This window comes from Phascolarctos cinereus, unplaced genomic scaffold (assembly GCF_003287225.1).
Source record: "Phascolarctos cinereus isolate Bilbo 61053 unplaced genomic scaffold, phaCin_HiC Scaffold_5;HRSCAF=322, whole genome shotgun sequence".
NCBI classification, from domain to species: Eukaryota; Metazoa; Chordata; class Mammalia; order Diprotodontia; family Phascolarctidae; genus Phascolarctos; species Phascolarctos cinereus.
The window spans coordinates 427,181,160-427,202,276 of NW_027555958.1; the positions used below are offsets into that span (position 1 = coordinate 427,181,160).

General features: G+C 36.6%; 1 protein-coding gene across 2 annotated transcripts in view; it reads right to left on the reverse strand.

Annotated features, from left to right (window-relative positions):
- The window catches only part of ATF6 (activating transcription factor 6), a 222,015-nt gene that overhangs the window by 52,265 nt on the left and 148,633 nt on the right, over positions 1-21,117 (reverse strand). For both annotated transcript variants that reach the window (XM_020988633.2, XM_020988632.2), the window contains one exon: positions 7,346-7,430. In XM_020988633.2, coding sequence (XP_020844292.1) covers positions 7,346-7,430 — 85 coding nt within the window. The remainder of the gene's footprint in view (positions 1-7,345; positions 7,431-21,117) is intronic.

A 21,117-nucleotide genomic window follows, 5' to 3' on the forward strand; every position in this document is an offset into this window, starting at 1 on the left:
AATGTGAGTATTATTCCAGCTGTGAGAAATAGCATAAGCCAAGGCACAGATGCAAGGAAAAAATACAGGATATTTATAGAGGATGGTAAGTAGTTTGATTTAATTGAAATAGAGAGTATATGGATGGGGAACATATGAAATAAAGTTGAAAAGGCGGGGTGGTGATAGATTATGCAGGGCCTTTGATGTCTGGCTAAGCAATCTGTACTAGATTCCCTAGGCAATAAGAAGGTATCGCTGGATTCTGAGCAGAAAAACGGCATGATTTCATCAGTAAAGAGAATTTTTCTGACAGTGATGTGAAGGATGGTCTGGAAAGGGACAAAACGAGAAGTGGGGGGGTCAGTTAGGAGACAAGAGTAATAGACTAGCTAGGAGGTAATGGAGGCCTGCTTTGGGGTGGAAGTAGATAGAAAGTAGTAAGCTAAACAGAAGAGATAGTATGTAAACAGCATCTGAAGAACTTGATACCTGACCAGATGGGGAAAATGAAGGAAAGAGACAGCCAAAAGGTAAAGGTAACACCACAGCTTTCAGCACAGGTGATGGAGAAGCCAGTGAAAAAGACAGTCGAGTTGAAGGACTTCTGGCTCTGAAAAAAGACAATACATGTGGTTTGGAAAACATACAATTTGTGGCGTCTGTAAGTCATCCATGAAGAGGTATGTAGGAACAAACTAAACATTTGGCTTGAGAGACAGGACTAAATAATATGGATTTGGAAATCACTCAGCACTGAAGCCAAAGAAAGCAGGAGGTTCCTAAGGAGAGATTGGGGTGGGGTGGGGAACGGAGAGGAGTAAGGGGGAAGTGGCCTTGTTATAGAATTACATGATTAACCAAGGATCTACTGATCTTAGTTACCTCCAGTCATTCTTACTGTGAAATTTCACATGGTTCTTAGACTCAAGAGTCTTAGAAAAAGTAAGTTATAGTCAATGTTCTTAATTCCTTTCTTTGCTCATTTAAAAAGCCTCTCTGATGTTGCGACACAACTTACCTCTAAGTTTCTGTCTTTCCAAAATACAGGAGGATTACTAGAATAGAATTCATGAGCTGGGTTATGCTTTATTTCCTCACAGTTAATTTCCCTAGTCTATCTACAAAGGAAAGAATAATGAACTTGAAGTGATACTAACCCCAGCACCCCGACCTGGTAGTACTGTTTTGAGGAAACGGCAGTACAAACTGTAAAGTGCTGTGGAAGCATGAGCTATAAATATTTCTACCTAAACTGTGTGGACATGATGCCTTTAAGAGGACAAAGAAATGTACTAGAATCTCTCTCCCCAAACCCTTCTTTTTATCCTTTGTTAATTCTTATATGAAAATGGATTTATATCTATCCTTTGTGCACCTACTGGGCACAAGCCACACTGCTAGGCGCCAAGATACACACGCAATTCACATACTGGGATAAACACGTTTGGTTCTGGAGGTGACAGGAAGCCGAACCTGTTTTTATTTCCTCGTCTTTCCCTTGGTGGTGCTGCAAGGGGTTGGTGGTGGTGGTAGGTAGGGTGAGGGAACAGTTAGCAAGTGATTAGGCAATGCTGGCATCTGCTCCCTCCTTTCCTTCTTTTGTCATTGGTCAGCCATGTCCAAATCTTTGTGACCCCATTTGGGGTTTTCTTCACAAAGATACTGGAGTGGTCAGATCATTTTATAGATGAGGAAACTGAAGTAAATGGAGGTTAAGTGACTTGCCCCGGGTCACACGGCTAGTAAGTGGCTGGGGCTGTATTTGAACTCAGGTCTTCTTGATTCCAGGCCTGACTCTATTCATTTTGCCACCTAGCTGCTCCCATTTTCTATGTAAACTAGAAACCATATGACTGGATGTTCTAGGGCTTATTCACAAGGGAAAAAAACATAAAAATGAAAAAAAAAGTATGCCAGGCTAAGGTAATTAGAAACATGAATAAAACAATAACAGAATCATAAAATTTTAGGAACTAGAAGTGATTAAAGAAATCATTCCCTAAGAAGAATGTAAGGTCCTTGAGGGAAAGTAATGTTTAGTTTTTAGGGCTAGGTATAGCCCTAGTAAACAAGCATAGGGCCTAGCACACAGGGATTTAATAAATGCTTGCTGAAGTGGGAAAAACAAAACAAAAATACTTTCAAGATTTTCAAAATTTCTTGAAAACTTACACTAGAAAAGAAGATGAAACTGAACAAAGTTAACGTAATTATTCTAAGTAAGTTTGGTCACCGTTAGATTGAAGTGGGGAGGTGCAGTGTGGGACAGTCACACAGATCTGTAATCTGTGCGTGTGTGTGAAACACATGGCCACAGGCTGCATGAAATCCACAACAATGCGGACCACGTTAACACAGAAGTTGAAAATGTTTAACAAAATAAGTAACATGACAAAACTTGAAGTGACTTCATGGTTTTCTACACCAACGGGCATCCACAAGGATCATTACGGATGGCCTGATGTTGCTCAGTTGTTCAGTCACGTCTGACTCTTTATGATCCCAGGGACTGTAACATGTCAATGCTGTCCATGGGATTTTCTTTCTCTCCCCTTTTTTCTTTTGGTTAGGCAATGGGTTTTAAGTGACTTGCCCAGGGTCACACACCCAGATCTGAACTCAGGTCCTCCTGAATCCAGGGCCGGTGCTTTATCCACTGCACCACCTAGCTGCCCCTCCATGGGATTTTCTTGACGAAGATACTGGAGTGGTTTGTCACTTCCTTCTTCAGTGGCTTAAGGTAAATAGGGTTAAGTAACTTGTCCAGAGTCACACAACTAGTAAGTGTCTGAGGCTGGATTTGAACTCAGGTCTTCCTGACTCCAGGCCAAGAGCTCTATGCACAATGGTGCCACCTATCTGCCTCATGTATAGTTTAGTGGCCCCCATTTCTAGTTGACTTTGACATCACTGCTGTTGGGAGCAGAAATTTTGTATAGAATACTGGATCTGAAGTCATAGGACCTGAGTTCAAATCCTAGCACTGCTGTAGGTATGACCTTAGTCAAGTCACCTAAATGTTCAAAGTCTCAATTTCCCTGTGTGTAAAACTGTGATATGACTAAATCAGAGGTGGGGAATTTGTGGCCTCGAGGCCCTCAAGTGCGGCCCTTTAACTTAACAAATCCTTCTGTTCTCAGTCCTTTGGGTATTTGTTCTGTGAGGTTTGGATTCAGTCCAAGGGCCACACTTGACAGCCCCGAGGCCAGAAGTTCCCCATCCCTGATTTAGTCATGTAACAATTTCACACACAAGGAAACTGTGTAGGTTCCACCCCTGGACTAACTGATATTTAAGGTCTCTTTTTAGCTTTACATCTTGATGTCACATATAAAGAACTTTGAAAGAAAAAAAGAAAACAACTTTCCAACTACAGCATTTCTTGATCCATGGAACAATAGACTCAAAAAACTGTTCTCACTGCCAAGAAAGATGGAGATTAAGCTATAGCTGATTGATTGGGGCCTAACATTAAGAGTCGTATCACTCATGTATGAAGTAAAACCAGGGGTTTCCCTAAACTAGTATCAAATCTTAAATGGACAAAATTCAGCAAATTATGCCTTAAGAATAAACACTTATTTCTACAGTAGAAAAGCATACCACTCTAAGGCTGAGCTGGCCAAAAGTAAGCTACATTCCATTTCTTGCAGGTCTCCACACACACACACACACACACACACACACACACACACACATGAGAAGCTTCTATTGATATCCTTGCAGTTGTGTCATTGCTAGCATATGATCAGGTATCTGACAAACGCTCTTAAAAAAGGAATCAATTAATCAACAAGCATTTTTTTTTGCTGCCTTTTTTAAAAAATTAATTAATTTAGTTTTAGTTTTCAACATTCGCTTCCACAAGTTATGTTCCAAATTTTCTCCCCATCTCACTCCTTTCCCCACCCCACGATGGCGTGCATTCTGAATACCCCTTCCCCTAATCTGCCCTCCCTTCTATCACCACCACCCCTTCTCTTATCCCCTTCCCCTTCTATTTTTCTGTAGGGCAGGATAGATTTCTATACCCCATCACCTGTATATCTTATTTCCAAGTTGCATGTAAAAATAATTTTTAACATTCATTTTTAAAACTTTGAGTTTCAAATTCTCTCCCTTCCTCCCTCCCCACCCACCCTCACTGAGAGGGCAAGCAATTTGATATACGTTATACTTGTGTAGTCATGCAAAACACTTCCATAATAGTCATGCTGTGAAAGACTAACTGTATTTCCCTCCACCCTATCCCGCCCCATTTATTCTGTTCTCTCTTTTGATTCTGTCCCTCCTCAAAAGTGTTTGCTTCTGATTACCCCTCCCCTAATCTGCCCTCCCTTCTATCATCACTCCCCTCTCTTATCCTCTTCCCCCCTATTTTCCTGTAGGGCAAAACAGACTTCCATACACAATTGAGTGTATATGTTATGCCCTCCTTAAGCCAAATCCAATGAGAGTAAGATTCACTCATTCCCTCTCACCTCCCCCCTCTTCCCCTGCACTGTAAAAGCTTCTTCTTGTCTCTTTTATGTGAGATAATTTACCCCATTCTACCTTCCCCTTTCTCCTTCTCCCAGTACAATCCTCTCTCACCACTTAATTGTATTTTTGAGATATCATCCCTTCATATTCAACTCAACCTTCAACAAGCATTTAGTAAGCAGCTACTTATGTGTCAGACAAAAGTCTCCAAGTCTAGGAACTGAGATTTACAAAAACAAAAATGAAGTCGTTCTCACCCTCAAGGAACTTCTTGTATATTAAGCGAAATACAAATTATACACACACACACACACACATACACACACACACACACACGTATATATGTGTGTATGTGTGTACATATATATGTATCTATATACATATGTGAGTATACACACACACACACACACAGAAAAGACAAGATAATTTTTGACAATATGGCACTGAAGGGAAATTCAGAGTGTCTGCAAAAAGCAGAGCTTGGGCTGAGCTCTGAAGGAAGCTAGGAGTGTATCACAGGCATGGGGAAAAGAGATGGGACATAGGAGTGTAGTGGGTGAGAAAGAGCCAGCAGGCCAGTTTGACTGTACTGTAAGAGTGTGTGAAAGATGTAAGGAGGCTGATAACTTAGGTTGGGGCCAGATTGTGGTGGGTTTTAAATGTCACAGAAAGACAATTTCTGAACAAGATTAAGAAATTATAAGATTTCAGAAGTAGGAGAAACCTTAGAGCTCATGTAGTTCAACTCTTTCATTTTAAACATAAGGAAACAGATCCCACGAGACAACTAAGGGCCACACAGGACAAACGAGATAATGTCTATGTGGCAGAGCCAAGATTAAAACCCAGGCTGACTACAAACCTAGCATTCTTTCTACCACGGCCAACAGATTCCTTTTCTTCAGTTCAGTTCTTCTGAACACCTTTGTAGGTCTAAATGCATTTACGAGAATTTTCATGTCATCTTTCTTTTCTCAATTCTCTAAGCTGACTCGCATAAATAGCCACAAGAGAGATAAATAGATGCTTATTTACTGTGCAGGACAGCCCATACACTTTAGCAACCTTAAACAGTAACACAGAATGTTCAACATTTTCTACTCAAGGCTTAATTTGACTGGGATCTTATAAGAACCTTTTTTTTTAAACAACAAAAAGCTGTCTGCTTTCTCTGCAGGTATTAATACAGATGATCTAGTAAGGATATTAGATAATTTCATACCTGGTTCAACTAGAGGTATATTGACATTTGAACTAGCCTACACTCTGAGATTGACAGTTTAACACTCAGTAGTGACACACAACTTTTCATCAGTGAATGGGATTGAAAAACAAGAGTCTTTTTCTACTACAGTTTGATAATAGCAACTTTAACTGTGTTCTGAGCATTCTGTTAGACATTGAGGAGTTACATAATGAAGGTAGTTTACATCTTTTAACTTTAAAAAGTATATTAGCTAATTGGGACAAATAAAATAACCTGTAAGAAAAAAAACAAAAACAAAACCACAAACAAGAATGCAACTTGCAACAATAGTGCAAAGACAGAATTAAACTCCTAGTGGTTGGAAATGCCTGCAATAATAGGCAACCATATTTATTTAAGAGTATTTCCTGACCTCCAGTTAATATTTAAGTCTGCCAGTGATAATTATTGTGAAATAACTTGTTACTACAAGCATATCTATCTACAACAATGCTTAATGACCAATACATAGATCCTTTTTTATCTCATACCAAAGCTTTATCAGTTCTGAATTAATTAGTTTTAATAAGTTTTTATATAGAAGCTAGGATTTAGAGACAAGATTTCACTGTGGCCACATGAAAAGTTGTAAGATAGAAAGCCTTAATCTTAACTAGTCTTAAAGTTTTTGCTTAATTTTTTTTTTATTAAAAAGTGATTACAGAGAAAACTTTCTAAATTCTAAGGCATGAAATATACAAGCCTATGCTGTAAGGAACTCACTATAGGTACTTCGTTATGGAAGAATACATCTTAAAAATGTCTAAATGAAGCAATGATTTTACATTGTGTAGAAGTGTTCCTTGTGTCACAGGATTTCCTTTTCACCTAACACCAGAGATAACATTTTTACATAAAATGTTAAAAAGGTGCTAAGGTTCACAAGCCAGGATATAATTGCCTTTTAAAACTATGATACAGGAGCAGCTAGGTGGCACATTGGAGAGAGCTTAGGCCTTGGAGTGCGGAGGACTTGAGTTCAAATCTGGCCTCAGACACTTGATACTTACTAGCTGTGTGACCCTGGGCAAGTCACCTAACCCCAACTACCCCAGCAAAAACAAAACAAAACAAAAAAACAACTACTACTATGATACAGACAAATAGTACTAAAGTACTATTAGTATAATAGCACGAATCACTGAATTATTAACTAAAGAACTCATAATACTGTGATATAAGACTAAGGGCTAAAATACTAGTATTAATTATGATATGTATAATACAACAGTACCATGAATACTCTAGTCAGGTATATTATATCTACAGTATGGGAAAATGTTCTAAATAACTATCTCACAAATAAACTTTTGGAAAACAACCAGCTTATAATTTGGAAGTGGTTCCTAATGTATAAGAAAGACCTAAGATAACAAAACAGAGGAATGGGAAATTTTTGCTGCCACTACTAGTATTCCTTATCTTACACCGAACTGAAAACTTCTGAAAACATACAATCACAATTGAGTGGTGGAACTTTCAAAATCTTATTCTAACATGAACAGGAGAACAATGTTTTAAAACAATATACCCACTTACATAAATGACCACTTGAATGTTTAAAAAAATTACCCTAAGGAGCCTTGGCTTGAAAAAGAAACCTGATATAGTTCAAAAATCTAAGTTTCAACTTACCATTTATGTTTATTGCTGGCAAAACTATTGACATCTTTGGTCTTGTGGTCTTGTTATGAGTGGTAGCTGGTAACAGCAGGTGATCCTAAAAAATGCCAGAGAGAAATGTGTTATAATAGATAATAGGGCTTAAAGCTAGAATTAGGAGTTAGTATTCCTAATATGTAAAAAACTTCCTATTTGATTCTTTAACAAACTTCTAAATTTTATTTTTTTTTAATTCTGAACACCAAATAATAATAATGAACACCAAAAAAGAACATTTCCATATAAAAAGGTGAACAGAAAATACAAATGTTACATAGAGCTTACATTTTAAAAAAACATATTAAATTCAATGCTACTATCAAAGATATTCTTGGTTCTCTTATGCATTTTTGAAAATGCTTTAATGACCCTTCTTAATTCCTTTTGGTGGGGGTCATCCCTCTTACTACCTTCCCTCTTTCATAGTAGAATCTATTTAATATTGTCTTTACATTCTATCACTAGCACAGTACCTGGCACACAGAAAGTACTTAATAAATGCTGAATTGAATACAAATAAATTTCAAAAAAGGGAAAACAGGAAAAGTCTCATATAGGAAGTAATTATAATTTAACACAATGTAGGCATCCTCAGATTTTAATTATATTTTCCCCCTTAAACTTGCCCTAAAAGTTGTAAACTCTTTAAATAGTTTCAGGTTATCAGAAAATTGCTAGTTTGTGATAAATAAGTATAGATATGCTCTTCCCAAACTAAAACAAAATGACATAACAACCCTAGAAGCCAACAAAAGTGGCCTGTACTCTCTAACTGTAATTCAGTAATCAATTATTGAACACTCAAAGGGTACAGAGGCTATGTACTAATCCTTGGGCTATATATTAAACAATGGATGCAACTCCTGATTTTTAAAAAAGCGTACAAACTAATAGAGTAACTAGGACAAATATGTAATCAAGAGAAAAAAAAATATGAACATAACGTATCTCTCAATACAAACCGTGTTGACTTTGGCCTGCTGCTTTCTATCACCCAACTAGGTTTTGAGATGCCCAAACTAAAAATCAGAAGGGGTTTACATCCAGAAACTGGGGTAGCTGAGTGTGAAAATATTTGAGAATATATGTGTATATGACCATATTCTAAGATAGATACAACAGAGGAGGGTTACCTATTATGTTACACTTCTCCTTAGTGATGTGGATAAATCAAAGTTGCAGAAAATGAGGATAGTCACATTATCATTTTAGTGAAAGCAGTTTAATTAAGCCAAACCAGAACTTCACAGGTTTGCCTGAATTTCTATTTGCTAGTATCTCATTCAATTACTCATTCCTTCAAGAAAGATTAAGAGATGGTGATGACAAAGACGAAGGTCATAAAGCATTGATTAAAAACTAGACACCGTGCTAAGCACTAGAGCTCCCATTACATTTGAAGGGCACAGAAAGGAAAGATTTGGAATGTATGAGGTGAAACAACTGATACAAATGTGAGATATGGAGAACTCATAGGAGCGCAGTTTCAGAGAACAACCATCTTTTTATTGCACTATGTTATGGAAATGCTTGTTTTATTCCATAAATTAAAAATTAAAAAATTTTTAAAGTGTAGGATGTGAAAAAACATATTGCCTATGTATACCTATTGTAAAAACATAAGTAACCCTCATCTATTGTATCTATTGAGGCACATGAAGCACTGTTACTGCTTGTAGCTTATGTGGTTTAAGGCAAAATTATCACTCTGTCATTTTCATAAATTTCTTAGGAGTGTTTTCATTAGAAAAAAAAACTCAGTGAAGTCATTCTATCAGATTCTGAGGGTAGTGGCAAGGGAGTTCTTGGCAAAAAACACATTGTTAGATGTAAAGATCACACATTTCTGGGATATTTTGTAAGATACCATGTTTCAAACAAGAAAAAATACAACTTTCTGTTCTTAACATTAAGTTGCAAGATTGTGGCTCCTAATAATTTAAATATAATTTTATACTCTTAAAACTGAATGGGAACACAATTGCAAATATAATCCCGGGATTTCCCCCTAGTTTCTTACATTTAAGGGCATTGGTAAAATAAACACAATTAAATACCATTGGTCATGGGTTAAGGATAGAGTCAGACTTAATACTGCATTCCTGCTGAGATCTAGGTCCCAGTAAAAAGGTCAGTTTGAAAACATAGGTTTATGAATATTGCATCTTTCTCTCTTCATTAAATTTCAAAGAAGTTATGAGAGGAAAAGAGCTAGAAAATAGCACTTTTTTAAAATGAAAAGACAATCATTTCTTGAACATACCTATATAATTAATGTAGTCAGCCTAAATAAATGTATCAATTATTGAAGTGTTACAACCAGAAAAGACTTTAATTTATGGTATTAATAAAATTTGCACCCTGCTCTGGGACCCTGAGCTCTGATGGGTGAGTTTTCACCTTATCCTATATTTAGGCTTCTGTCTCACTTCATAGGCCATTTCCAAACCATGTGCCCATACAAGTACCATCCATTCCCCTTCACAATGCTTCTTTGCATGCTGTCTTCCCCAATTAGAACATAAACTCCTTGAGGGTAAGAACTGTATTATTTGCTTGCCTGCACGTAGCACAGTGCCTGCCACAAAACAACCATTTAATAAATGCTTATTCTTTCATTCCTTTCAAAAGTTCCTCAGGGCTAGTGAAACATCAGGAAACCTGAGGCAGTAGGAGCTACCCTGGAAAGGTTGTATGAGGGAGAGCTTACATGGCACAGGTTCAGAAAGTGCTGATCTCACATAAACTACATTTAGTTTTTTAGTTTCCTATCCACTGATATGTACTCAGGAAAAGAAAAAAAAAGAAATTTCAGTATGTTAAAGTGTAATGTAGCTGCTTCCATTTCCATCCACTTTCTACAAAGGGCAAGACTTATGTTCAGTGGGAGTATGTGGATTCTGAGGTTCTTAGTCTCTTCAGATGCCTTGAGCTCACTCTTTTTAGATGGATCATATTCTGTAAGGACAGTGCTAGATTTGGGTTAACAATTAATCAATAAGTATTTACTAAGTACCAGACAGATAGGTTCTCTGGCATCAAAAGATGCAAAACAGCACATATTTAAAATAAATGGTGTGGAACAGACTTTTAAAAAAAAATACAGACTAAAAGTGCTGGAAAGGTTCTAATATGGCTCACAGAATATTTCTTAAAATACTAAGCCAAATTTCATTTAATTACCATGTATCACACAATCTCCTATATTTTCTATTGTCTTCCTTTTTTACTTGAGTATGTTATTAATGCGCTAGGAAAAGAATTCCAGTTCAAGGGAGGAAAAGAAAACAATATTAAAAATGTCAGCAAAACTCATTCCTTCTCAGAAAGTCCATCATTAAATGTTATTTAAAATTACCCAAACATAATAAAGGAATGAACTTTTAAAGATAAAAAGTACAACTGCACCAAAAAGCGTCTCCCATTAGAATTAAACAGGGTAGTCTTACGGTCCTGCTTCGAGAAGACATCACCAATCACCAAATAAAATCTTCAGATTATGTTTGAACACCCTGAGATGTCATCAGGGACTAAATTGAATGGATCAGTATTAAAATCAACAGTGTCTTAGTTACTCTTTATCTACAACATTTAGATGAGAACACCAAAATATTTCACTCTGGAAACTCAGTTTGAGATAAGAGGTTGTGCAATATTTGAGCATGAAAAGATAAGCAGTTTTTTCCCTAAAGACTGAGTCTCCTCATTTCATCCAAGCTGAAAGTGCAGGGTCTATTCACAGGCCCGATCTCACCACTGGATCAGCATGGGAACTCTGAGCTACTGTCAGTTTGACTCTCCCTAAACAAACTGGTGGCCCCTTCTTCAGGGGTTCACTACACTGATCCCATACCTTAGTAAGGACACAGATTTTTATTGGCCACTGGAAATCTGAAACACAGAAATCATCTGCCTTCCCAGCAAAACAGAGTATAAGCACATACCACCATACTCAGTAATGTCATTTTTTACTGAGCCCTCATTACTTTTTTCTAGAACTTGACCATACCTCAGAGCATACCATTTGATTCCATAACATTTAATAAATGCTTACTCTGAAAAGCACTGTTAATTCATAAAAGAAATGTCCCTAACTTCATGGCACACACACAAATAACTTCAATGAATGCATTAGAAAGATGCAGAAACACAGTACTATATGAAGCCTGAGGTCAATATCAACTGGAGCAAAACAGGAAAAGGCTTTATGGAGTAGGTGGCATCTGAGTTGGTTTAAAAGACAGCTACCGACTTAATAGGTAAAGAGAAAAAGGTATATGAAACAGCGTGAGTAAAGAAAGGCATAGAAATGGGAAGGTATCTGCAGGACATTTTAAGTGACAATCTACTTTGGCTGGAACACTGAACATGTGGAATGAAATATGAGATTAAGCTGGAAAGACTTGGGGGGGGGTCAGATTGTGGAGGGCCTGGAATGACAGTTTGAACATCCTCAGTCAGAGCTGGTACAAAGCCTTTGAGAGTGAATATCACCACATTTCTACTCGAATGAGGACTATTATTAAAGTATGTAATTAAATATCAAAAGGTACATGTTTTGAGTTTCTTGTCAAATGTTGACATGATTCATCTGATTATTTGGAAAACTAAGAAGCTTAAAATTGAAAAAATGTTGGAATCCAGTTCCTCTGATAAGCCATGACACACACTTCTTGAATATATTTGCTAGATATCAAAGGATTTAGAAATGAAAGGAAGCTTAGAAGTCGCTGAGCTCAACTCCCTTATTTTACAGATGAGAAAACACAGTTTCCAAAAGGTTAAGTGACCTGGGTACAGAGTCTGCAATAGGCTGCCCAACTTGAATAAGCTCATACTAAGCATCTACTGAGCAGCTCACTGTACTAGAAGATGCAAAATTTAGACAAAACACAGCTCCTGTCCCCATGGAACTTATAAACTTGTAGGGAAGAATAATACATACACACAAAAGTAACCTTAATACAAAATGATACTTGGTATATGCATAACAGAAGTGGCAAACCAAAGCTCTGGACAACTGAAGTAAGGTACTGACTTGTCTGAGTCAATGAAGGACCTGTCAACTCCACATCGTACAGCAAAAGACTTTTTGCTGCATGTCTTGGAGCTCGAACATCAGAGGAGCACAGATTTAGATCTAGAAGGGATCTTAAGGCCATTTAGTGCAACCCCTTTATTTTACAGATGAGAAGTGAAGCAATCTGCTCAGTCATACAGGGAGCAATGGAGCCAAGATCCTCTGACTCTAAACCCTGCATTCTTTCCATTACACTAAGAAAACACCATCACTCCTTGTTTCAGAGAATAGCTCTAGAATCTCTTCTAAGAAATGACTAATTGCGTCATAGTTTTCTTTAATCTAAGGTTTCTGTCATAGAAAGTTTTTCTTCTTCAATGATATGCCATCTCACACTGCCTTTCAGGTCAAAGACTAAAATAAGGGACATTTCCTTTTTCAAACTGGTGGGGGAGGAGAGTTAGAGCATTAATACTTAGGCAACTCCCTTACTTTTAAAAATTATTCATCTGCAACCACTAAATTCTCTGATTTTCCAGTAGTTACAGAAATTGCTGAATTGAGTCCAATTCTGTCCATTCACTGAAGCAATGGCAATTAGAAACTTGAAATCATACAAAAATCTGACATACCCCAAAAAGAAAGTTTGTGGAGGCAGTAAAATTAAGTAAATTGTGACTATTAAAAAAAAAGCTATTAAAATGTTCTGGTCTAGAGCTTCCCATCATATTAAAAACATAAGCAAAATGCATTACTCATCCTTGATTTGGAAACAGTTAATATAATACTAATATGAATGCACTATTTGTGTCATTAATGTATGTAGTAAAACTATAAACCAATAAAAGAAAACTTACAGGCTTGCATCTGCTCCATTAGTATGTGTCAACCAAGGGAAGAATAAATCAAAATTATTACTGCACAACAGATGGCCATACAGTGAGCCAAGGTTTGCACTTTGACAGAATGACAATTTTGGCACTCCCCTCAAACCTGATAGTCCTGGCAAGGTCACCAGAAAAAGAACAGCCGGAAAACACTATGCGTAAGTTCAATGTCTGTGTAAAGCTTTGGGGTCCTCATCAAGTGCTATAATTTTTCGTTAAATTAGATCCAACAACCAGAGGCTTTCTCCCATTTACCTAACAAGGGAAATTGCTGTGTAAGTCAGCATATTTTAATGGGGTGTGTGTGTGTATATGAGTGTGTGTGTGTGTGTGTGTGTGTGTGTGTGTATGTTTTATACAAAGAAAAATCCTAAAAGCTAATACTTACATGGTACTTTAATGTTTACAAAGTGTTCAAATGCAATTAAATTTGAACCTCATACCTCTATAATAAGATACTATAGATATTATTACTCTCTACAGAAGGAAAATGAAGCTGCGAAAACTCACCCGTGTTTACGGAGTTGTGTCAAAAAAGAATCTAATCTATATTTGACTTAAGATTTTTTCTTTTTTTTAGTAATTTTTTTTCCTTTTGATCAAGACAAATCAAGTGTACTGTGGACAAAAATAAACCTAGCAGGACCTTCCCTATGTTGAAAAGATATTTCTTTTTGACTTACCCCACCTGCACACACTAGGCAATCAAAATTCAGAACTCTGTTGATTGCAAAAAGAATTTATGCAAGGACCCAGAAATGTGTGAATTTGAGATAAGATCATTAAAACCCTGAAACTTGTTATAAATCACCATTTCTTTGAGTGCCAATGATGTGGCAATCACAAGAAACATCTTAAGGATAAAGATGAAACACAAAATGCATCGAGTTTAACCATGTGAGAGAGTCTGTCACACATAATGTTTACAAGATGTTTTACTTCAGAGAATTCATTATACTCCTGACTACTGGTAGGAAGTGGATTTCCTGAGGATTAAGCTGCATAGTACATAACACAACTGAAGTCATGGGCCACAGGAAACTCAAATAGTTCACTAGAAAAGAAAAAATTGAAACTAGCAGAAGGGAAAATTTAAATATGGATTTTAAAAGCAAACCATTTTTACTTTTTGGATGTGTGTATGGAAGAAGTAATACAACACTTCTTGAGGTGCTGTATAAGTAAAATTGGGGTAAGGGCTAACACATCTCCTAAGATTATGGTGCTCCATGAGTTGACGAAGTCCTGAGCAAAGACTCTGTAGGGAAGGTGCAAATCCACACAAGTGATACAGTTTAGCAAAAATGTAGTATGAGATATCTAAATGCCACGGTTAGAACCACAGAAATCCCCCTGTGTGTATGAGCTAGTATGTAGATCAGGGTGGAGCAGGAAGGAATGGGATGGAGAAGTCATCATTCCAGCTGACAAGCTTGAGAAACAGTGGGCACAACACCACTCTTCCAATGGTATCTGACTGAATCTGAAAGATCTCCCAAACTTCTACATCTCCCAAGGGTCTTTATTTCTTTATTTTTACCCTTGCTCCACCATAGTTTCTTTGCTCTAAAGCATTTTTAGTCTTGGGACACCCACAGAAATTAACGAAACCTATAATGTGTCCCTAGAGTACACTTTAGGAAACACTGTTCTTGACAACTAAAACCATAAACAGAAAAAAAAAGTAATAAAAAAAATTCTGTGCCCTTTAAACTTTAATCACCAGATGGAATAACTTGATTCCCTGGCATTAGTGGGTAAAATGCCTGGCATTTAAAATCTTGGATTAGCAAAACAGCCAAATTACAAACTTGTCCACACTGGGAGCACAGCTTTGTATGCTATAATTCTGTTTGGAGTGACTATCAAATATAATGTGGCCCCTTCTCTATGTAGAATAGAATAATTTCTCCATATCAGTCGAAGAGCCCTCTGCACAAAGGGCCTTTAGTTAGTCCCTTAGAGAGTTTCTAGCTCAGCAAACTGATCTACAATAATTTGATCTCTAAGCTTGAAATATTTGGGGGAGGGCTTCCCCTAGGATCACAGAATCTGTAAGTTGGAAAGAGCCTTAAAAGTCATCTAGCCATCATTACTGAAGAATAATCCTTTCTATAACATTTCTGATAAAAGAGTATCCAGTGTTTGCTTGAAGACTTCCACTGATGGGAAATTCACCATCTCTAAAACAGTCCATTTCATATCTGGATAGCTCTAATTGGTTTTTCAAATACATTTTCATTGATACAATCTACTTTTTTGCATTATCTAAATTTCTCCCTCCACCCCTTTCCACAGTCATTCTTTATATCAAAGAACATTTTTTTAAGAGAAAAATATTCAGCAAAACCTATCAACATATTGAAAAAGCCTGAAAATATATGCAATGTTCCATATTCATGGACCTCCCACCATTGCAAAAGAGTGGGGTAAAATTACATAAGGAAAAGCTCCCTATTTGATAAAAACTGCTAAGAAAGTAGTCAAGCAGAAATTAAGTTTAGAACAACACCTCATACCACACTCTGAAATACATTCTAAATGAATGTGTGACCTTAATATTATTAGGTTTATACTATAAAAAAATTAGAAGAGAAACACATCATGGAACTTTCAAAGGTAAGACTAAGAGATTTATTGTCAACCAAATGAGATACAAGCACTTATAAAAGATAAAACAGAAAACTTTGAATACTTGAAACTGAAAAGCTTCCGTCTAGATAGCATTAATGCACCTAGAGTAAGAAGAGAAGTAGTGAATGGGAAAAAAAAAATCTTTGTATCAAGTTTTGCTGATAAGGGTATGGCATCCAAGTTACATAAATAATTAATAAATATATCTAAGGCTAATAACCTAAATTAGACAGAAAAATGGTCAAAGGATATGAACAGTTCTCAAAACAACTGTAAACTACGCACAGACACATGAAAAAATGTTCCATTATCACTAATAATAAGAGAAATGCGAATCAAAACAACCCTGAGGTTTCACCTCATACCTACAAATGGGTAAAATAACAAAAAATGGCAACAGTCAATGTTGGAGAAGTTGTGGAAAGACAGGCACACTAATACATTATTGGTGGAGCTATGGAAGCAATTTGAAATTCTGCAAATAAAGTGACTCAAATATCCATAGCCTTTGAATTAGAGACTTTATTCCTGTGCTTAAACTCTAAGGAAGACATCAATAAGAACAAAGTCCCCAAATATTTACAGCAGCACATTTTGTGATAGCTAAGAATTAGAAACAAAAGTAGATTCTCATCATTTGTGGAATGGCTAAACAAATTTTGATACATGAATTTAATAGAATATTACTGTGCTGTAAGAAATGATGTATGATATGAATACAGAGAAGCATTAGAAGATCTATATGAACAGAAGCAGGGTGAAGTAAGCAGAGCCAAGGAAACAATATACAAAATACCTACAATAATAAAAATAGAATAAATGACACACCAAAAAATCAAAAGTAAATGTAACAGAATTATGAAGATAAATGGGATTTAAGATATGAGAAGACACTCCAGTTTATCCTTCCATGGAGGTGGGAGGTCCACAGGTGTTACACACTGCGTGTGTTTTTGGACTTTTTTAATGCATCTATCATTTGTGCTGATATTTATTCCTCTCTAAAAAAATACTATTCACTATAGGATATGTGGGAGACTATGGTGATATTAGGAACAGATTTTTTAAAAAAAGATTACTTTAAAAACTTGGTTTCTAAATTATATTTTCCTAATATTTTCTAATTAAGGTTGAACACTTCATGGGTGTGATACACTAGGAGTTAATAATAATAAACTGGGATAACTGGAAGGTAAGAAAATGGCATATTATCTGTAGATGTCAGCCTGCTAAAAGACCGGCACAAAGTTTGAATAAGGAAAGAGATAATTTTCTTGGCATAAAAAAGAAAGTCTTGTATGAAATATAACAAATAATAGGAACATCTCATTCCAATCCTTTTTTACAAAATTTCATTAATTTATTTTGATTTATCAACAATCACTTCCATATGCTTTTGAGTCGAAAATTTTTCTCCCCCTTCCTCCCCCCATCCTCCCCAAGACGGCCCACAATCTGATATAGGCTTTATATCCAATCCTTCTTCTTGTGATAGCACTAGCATCTATATTATCTAGGAGTGACTGGTTTCTCTTAAAAGGGGCAAGGAGGCCATTCTTGGGATTTCATTGGTCCAGAGGATTAGGACTGGAACTGTTGGAATGCCTCCTACCCACCTTAGGTATAAAAAGTCCAGTCTTCCAAATCACATTTGGCTATCAAGGAGAGCCCATCCATCTAAATCAACGTTTTATCCCTATCAATCATTTTTATAGTTGAGTCAATTTCTCTTTGCTAAATATTTTATGGCCCATGAACGTCTCACTGTGTTGTAATTATAAGCCTGAACAACTGGACTAGACCAATTTGGAACAGGCCCACATTTGCCACTAGTCAGGAGGACTGGGTCAAAATGATCCCATGGTTAAATCAGGGAAAAGGCAATGGAGGTAAACTAACCATGAGCTCCCTCTTTCTCTTTTTTAGGAGAATAGATTTGGACTTGGAAGTGATCTTCAATGTCATAGACTCCAACCTCTTCACTTTATTTTTAATTTTTTTTTATTCTGAACTTAAACACCAAAAAATGAACATATCCTTTTACACAGCAGTGCACAAGAGGATTCTATATGAAACCTTGCTTTAAAAAAACAAAAGGATAAAATAAATTTTACTTGTTACTTTCAAAACTATACTCTTCATACTTTCTTTTGAATTTTCCTCTGTTCTCATCTGTGCATTTTAAAAAATGTTTCAATGACTCTTTTTTTAATAGGAGGTGATCATCATTTTTGCTAACTCTCTCAGACTTGACCCCCTTCAATTAATTCAGAAAAAAAAAATCTCTGTAGCAAATAAGCACAGTTAAACAAAATTAATCCAGACAGTCGCCATATCCAAAAATCTAAGTCTCCTTCTGTAGGGTGTGGGTAACATTTTATGATAAGTCCTCTAGAGACATGGTTTTCATTACACTACATTTATTATATTACAGTTACATTACATTCTTTACATTAATTAGAATTCTGAAGTCTTTTAAAGTTACTTTTCTTTATACTGTTATCATTCTTATATAAACTGTTATCCTGGTTCTATTTACTTCACACTGTGTCGATTTCTACTATACAGTATTCTATGAAATTGTCATTTTTTGCGGCACAATAATATTTGGCATATTCATATACTACAATTTATTCAGACATTCCTTGGAAGGAAATCTCAGGCACTCCCCCTAGATTCTAGTTTCTTTCTTTTCTTTTCTCCCCCTTTTTAATTCTTATTTCAGGATCAGGAAGTTTGTTTCCTTCTGACTATTCTATCCCCACTGTTTTTCCCTTTTCAACACTTATTTTCTATCCCCACTTGTTTCCTTGTTGAGTTTGATGTACTCTATGTTAAACTGTGTATTTAATGTCCCATCTTTGACCATTTCAGATGAAAAGTTCCTATGATGCCCCTTCACCCCAACTTTCCCCCATGTTTGCATAATCTTTTCACATACTCCAATGATAAGAAATAGCAAGTTACACCCCTTTCTTTCTCCTTTTTCCTCTCTTTCTCTTCCCTCTTTTAAACCCCGGAACTCTCTCAATATCTTCTGATTCTGAAGGCACAGTTGTTTCTTCATCCCATTGTATGTTAGCACTACATCATTAGACAATTCCTTCTGATTTTTGCTCAAATAAAATTTCCTTTCTGGGTTTCCCTTGACTCTTATTATGGTTTTCAAAGATTTTCCTCAGTGCTGCTATTTTCAAAGGAAAGTCTGAAAGTTTTATGTTCCATTAAAAGTCAATTTTCTTTTGTAAGACTATACTCAGTTTTGCAGGTCAAGTTATTCTTGGCTGTAAACCTCTCTCTTTTACCTTTTGGAAAACTGTATTTCAAGATCTCTTCTTCTTTAAGGCAGAAGCTGCTAAGTCTTGTGGGCTCCTGACTATAATTCCTCCATAGTTGAACTGCTTCTTTTAAGATACTTGTAGTACTTTTGTGATTTGTGAGTTCTAGGTTTTGGCTATGACATTTCGAGCTTCTTCCTTTTGGGTTCCTTTCAAATGGAGATTTGGTGGGTCTTTACATTTGGTTCCATCTTTACATTGTCCTTTGGTTCTAATAGGCTTGAGATGCCAGGCTTTCTTTTCTTTTTAAACCATGGTTTTCAGAGAGTTCAATGACTGTTGAATTATGTTTCCTTGACTTGTTTTTCAGGTCAGTTGTTTTTTATATCATATCTTCTAATATTTCTCGCTGTCTCACAAAGCTGTTTATTTCTGCTTGGTCTATTTTAGTTTTCAGGCATTCTATTTCTTGGGTAAGAGTAACCATTTTTTCTTCTAAGCTATTAAGCTCCTTCCTCAAGAGCTTTTATTTTCATTTTGAAAATCTATTTAATTTCTCCTAGATATTGTTATCCCTATGGAAAATCCATTTTTTTTCCCTTTGAGTTTCCAAGGTCTCCATTCAGGGGCTTTCTATTGAGAGGAAAGATTATTTCTCTCTTATATTAATAACTAATTATTGAATCAGGACCAAGTATTTTCCCCTTTTCTACTTCCTCATCCACAAATCAACCTCTGAGGGAAATCTTAGGCAAAGACTGTGGATTCCTGCTCATTGTGTTTACTCAGACAGGTCTGGGAAAATGTGGATTCTTCCTTTTGTCAGACAGATGATATGGAAATTGGCAAGCTCCTTGACCAAGATTTGGATGATCCAATCACATGCCCTCAAGACACTCCTCATTGGAACATAGCCCAGTCCCTCATTGTAATATCCATTCTCTCATTAATTATTAACCAGTCAAAGATGGTTGCTACCCTCAGAAACACCTGCTCTTCCAAGGGCATACAAACTGTGAGCCTACCACCGTGAGGGGTCTTTGGCATTTGAGAGTGCCACTTACCTCCTTTTATTAATAAACATGCTAACCTTATTAACAAAATGATTAAATTACCCCAGAAACTATGCCTCTGGAACTTTTTAAATGTCACGCTAACAAACCTGGGGGTATTTGATCGCCCTGGGCTTTTCTCAGAAGAGCCTTCTGCTCTTGCTGCCTCTGGACACACAGCCTGGCAGGCCACAGTCTGGCTATGCTGGAGCTCACCTTGTCTGAGGTACTACTATCCTATTGCCTGATTCTTTGTGCATTTCTGGGGTACAGAACTATACTCACTGCAGTTTGTCATTGGATTTCCTGATTATTTGATCTGGTGTAAACTTTCGAGGTTTTATTGATTTGTGAGAGCTGGGTGGCTTGGTTCAGCCGGCCACTTTGGCATGAAGTCCTGCTAACAATCTCTTAATTGTCTAATCTAATGGTCTTTACTCAATCCTAGTCCTTCTTGACCTCTCTGTAGAATATGACACTGTTAATCACTTTTCTCTGGGACACTTTCTCCTTTCTGAGATTGTTTGGTTTTTTACAATGTTTCTAGTTTCACCTATTTCTATGATTGCTTCTTCTCTGTCTCCTTTGCTGGATCACTTTTCATCCATAGCATGCCCACTAAAGACTCTGTCCTGGACCCTCTTATTTTACTCCCTATACTCTCTTATTTGGTGACCTTATCAGCTCCCATGGGTTCAATTATCATCTCCATACAGATGACTCCCACATTGATACGTCCTGTCCTGGTCTCTCTACTGACCTTCTATCTCTGCCTCATTACCAAATGCCTACTTGTTCCAAACTGGAGGTCCTGTAAGCATCTCAAACCCAACATGTCCAAAAACCTACTGATTTTACCTTTTCCTCCCAAACC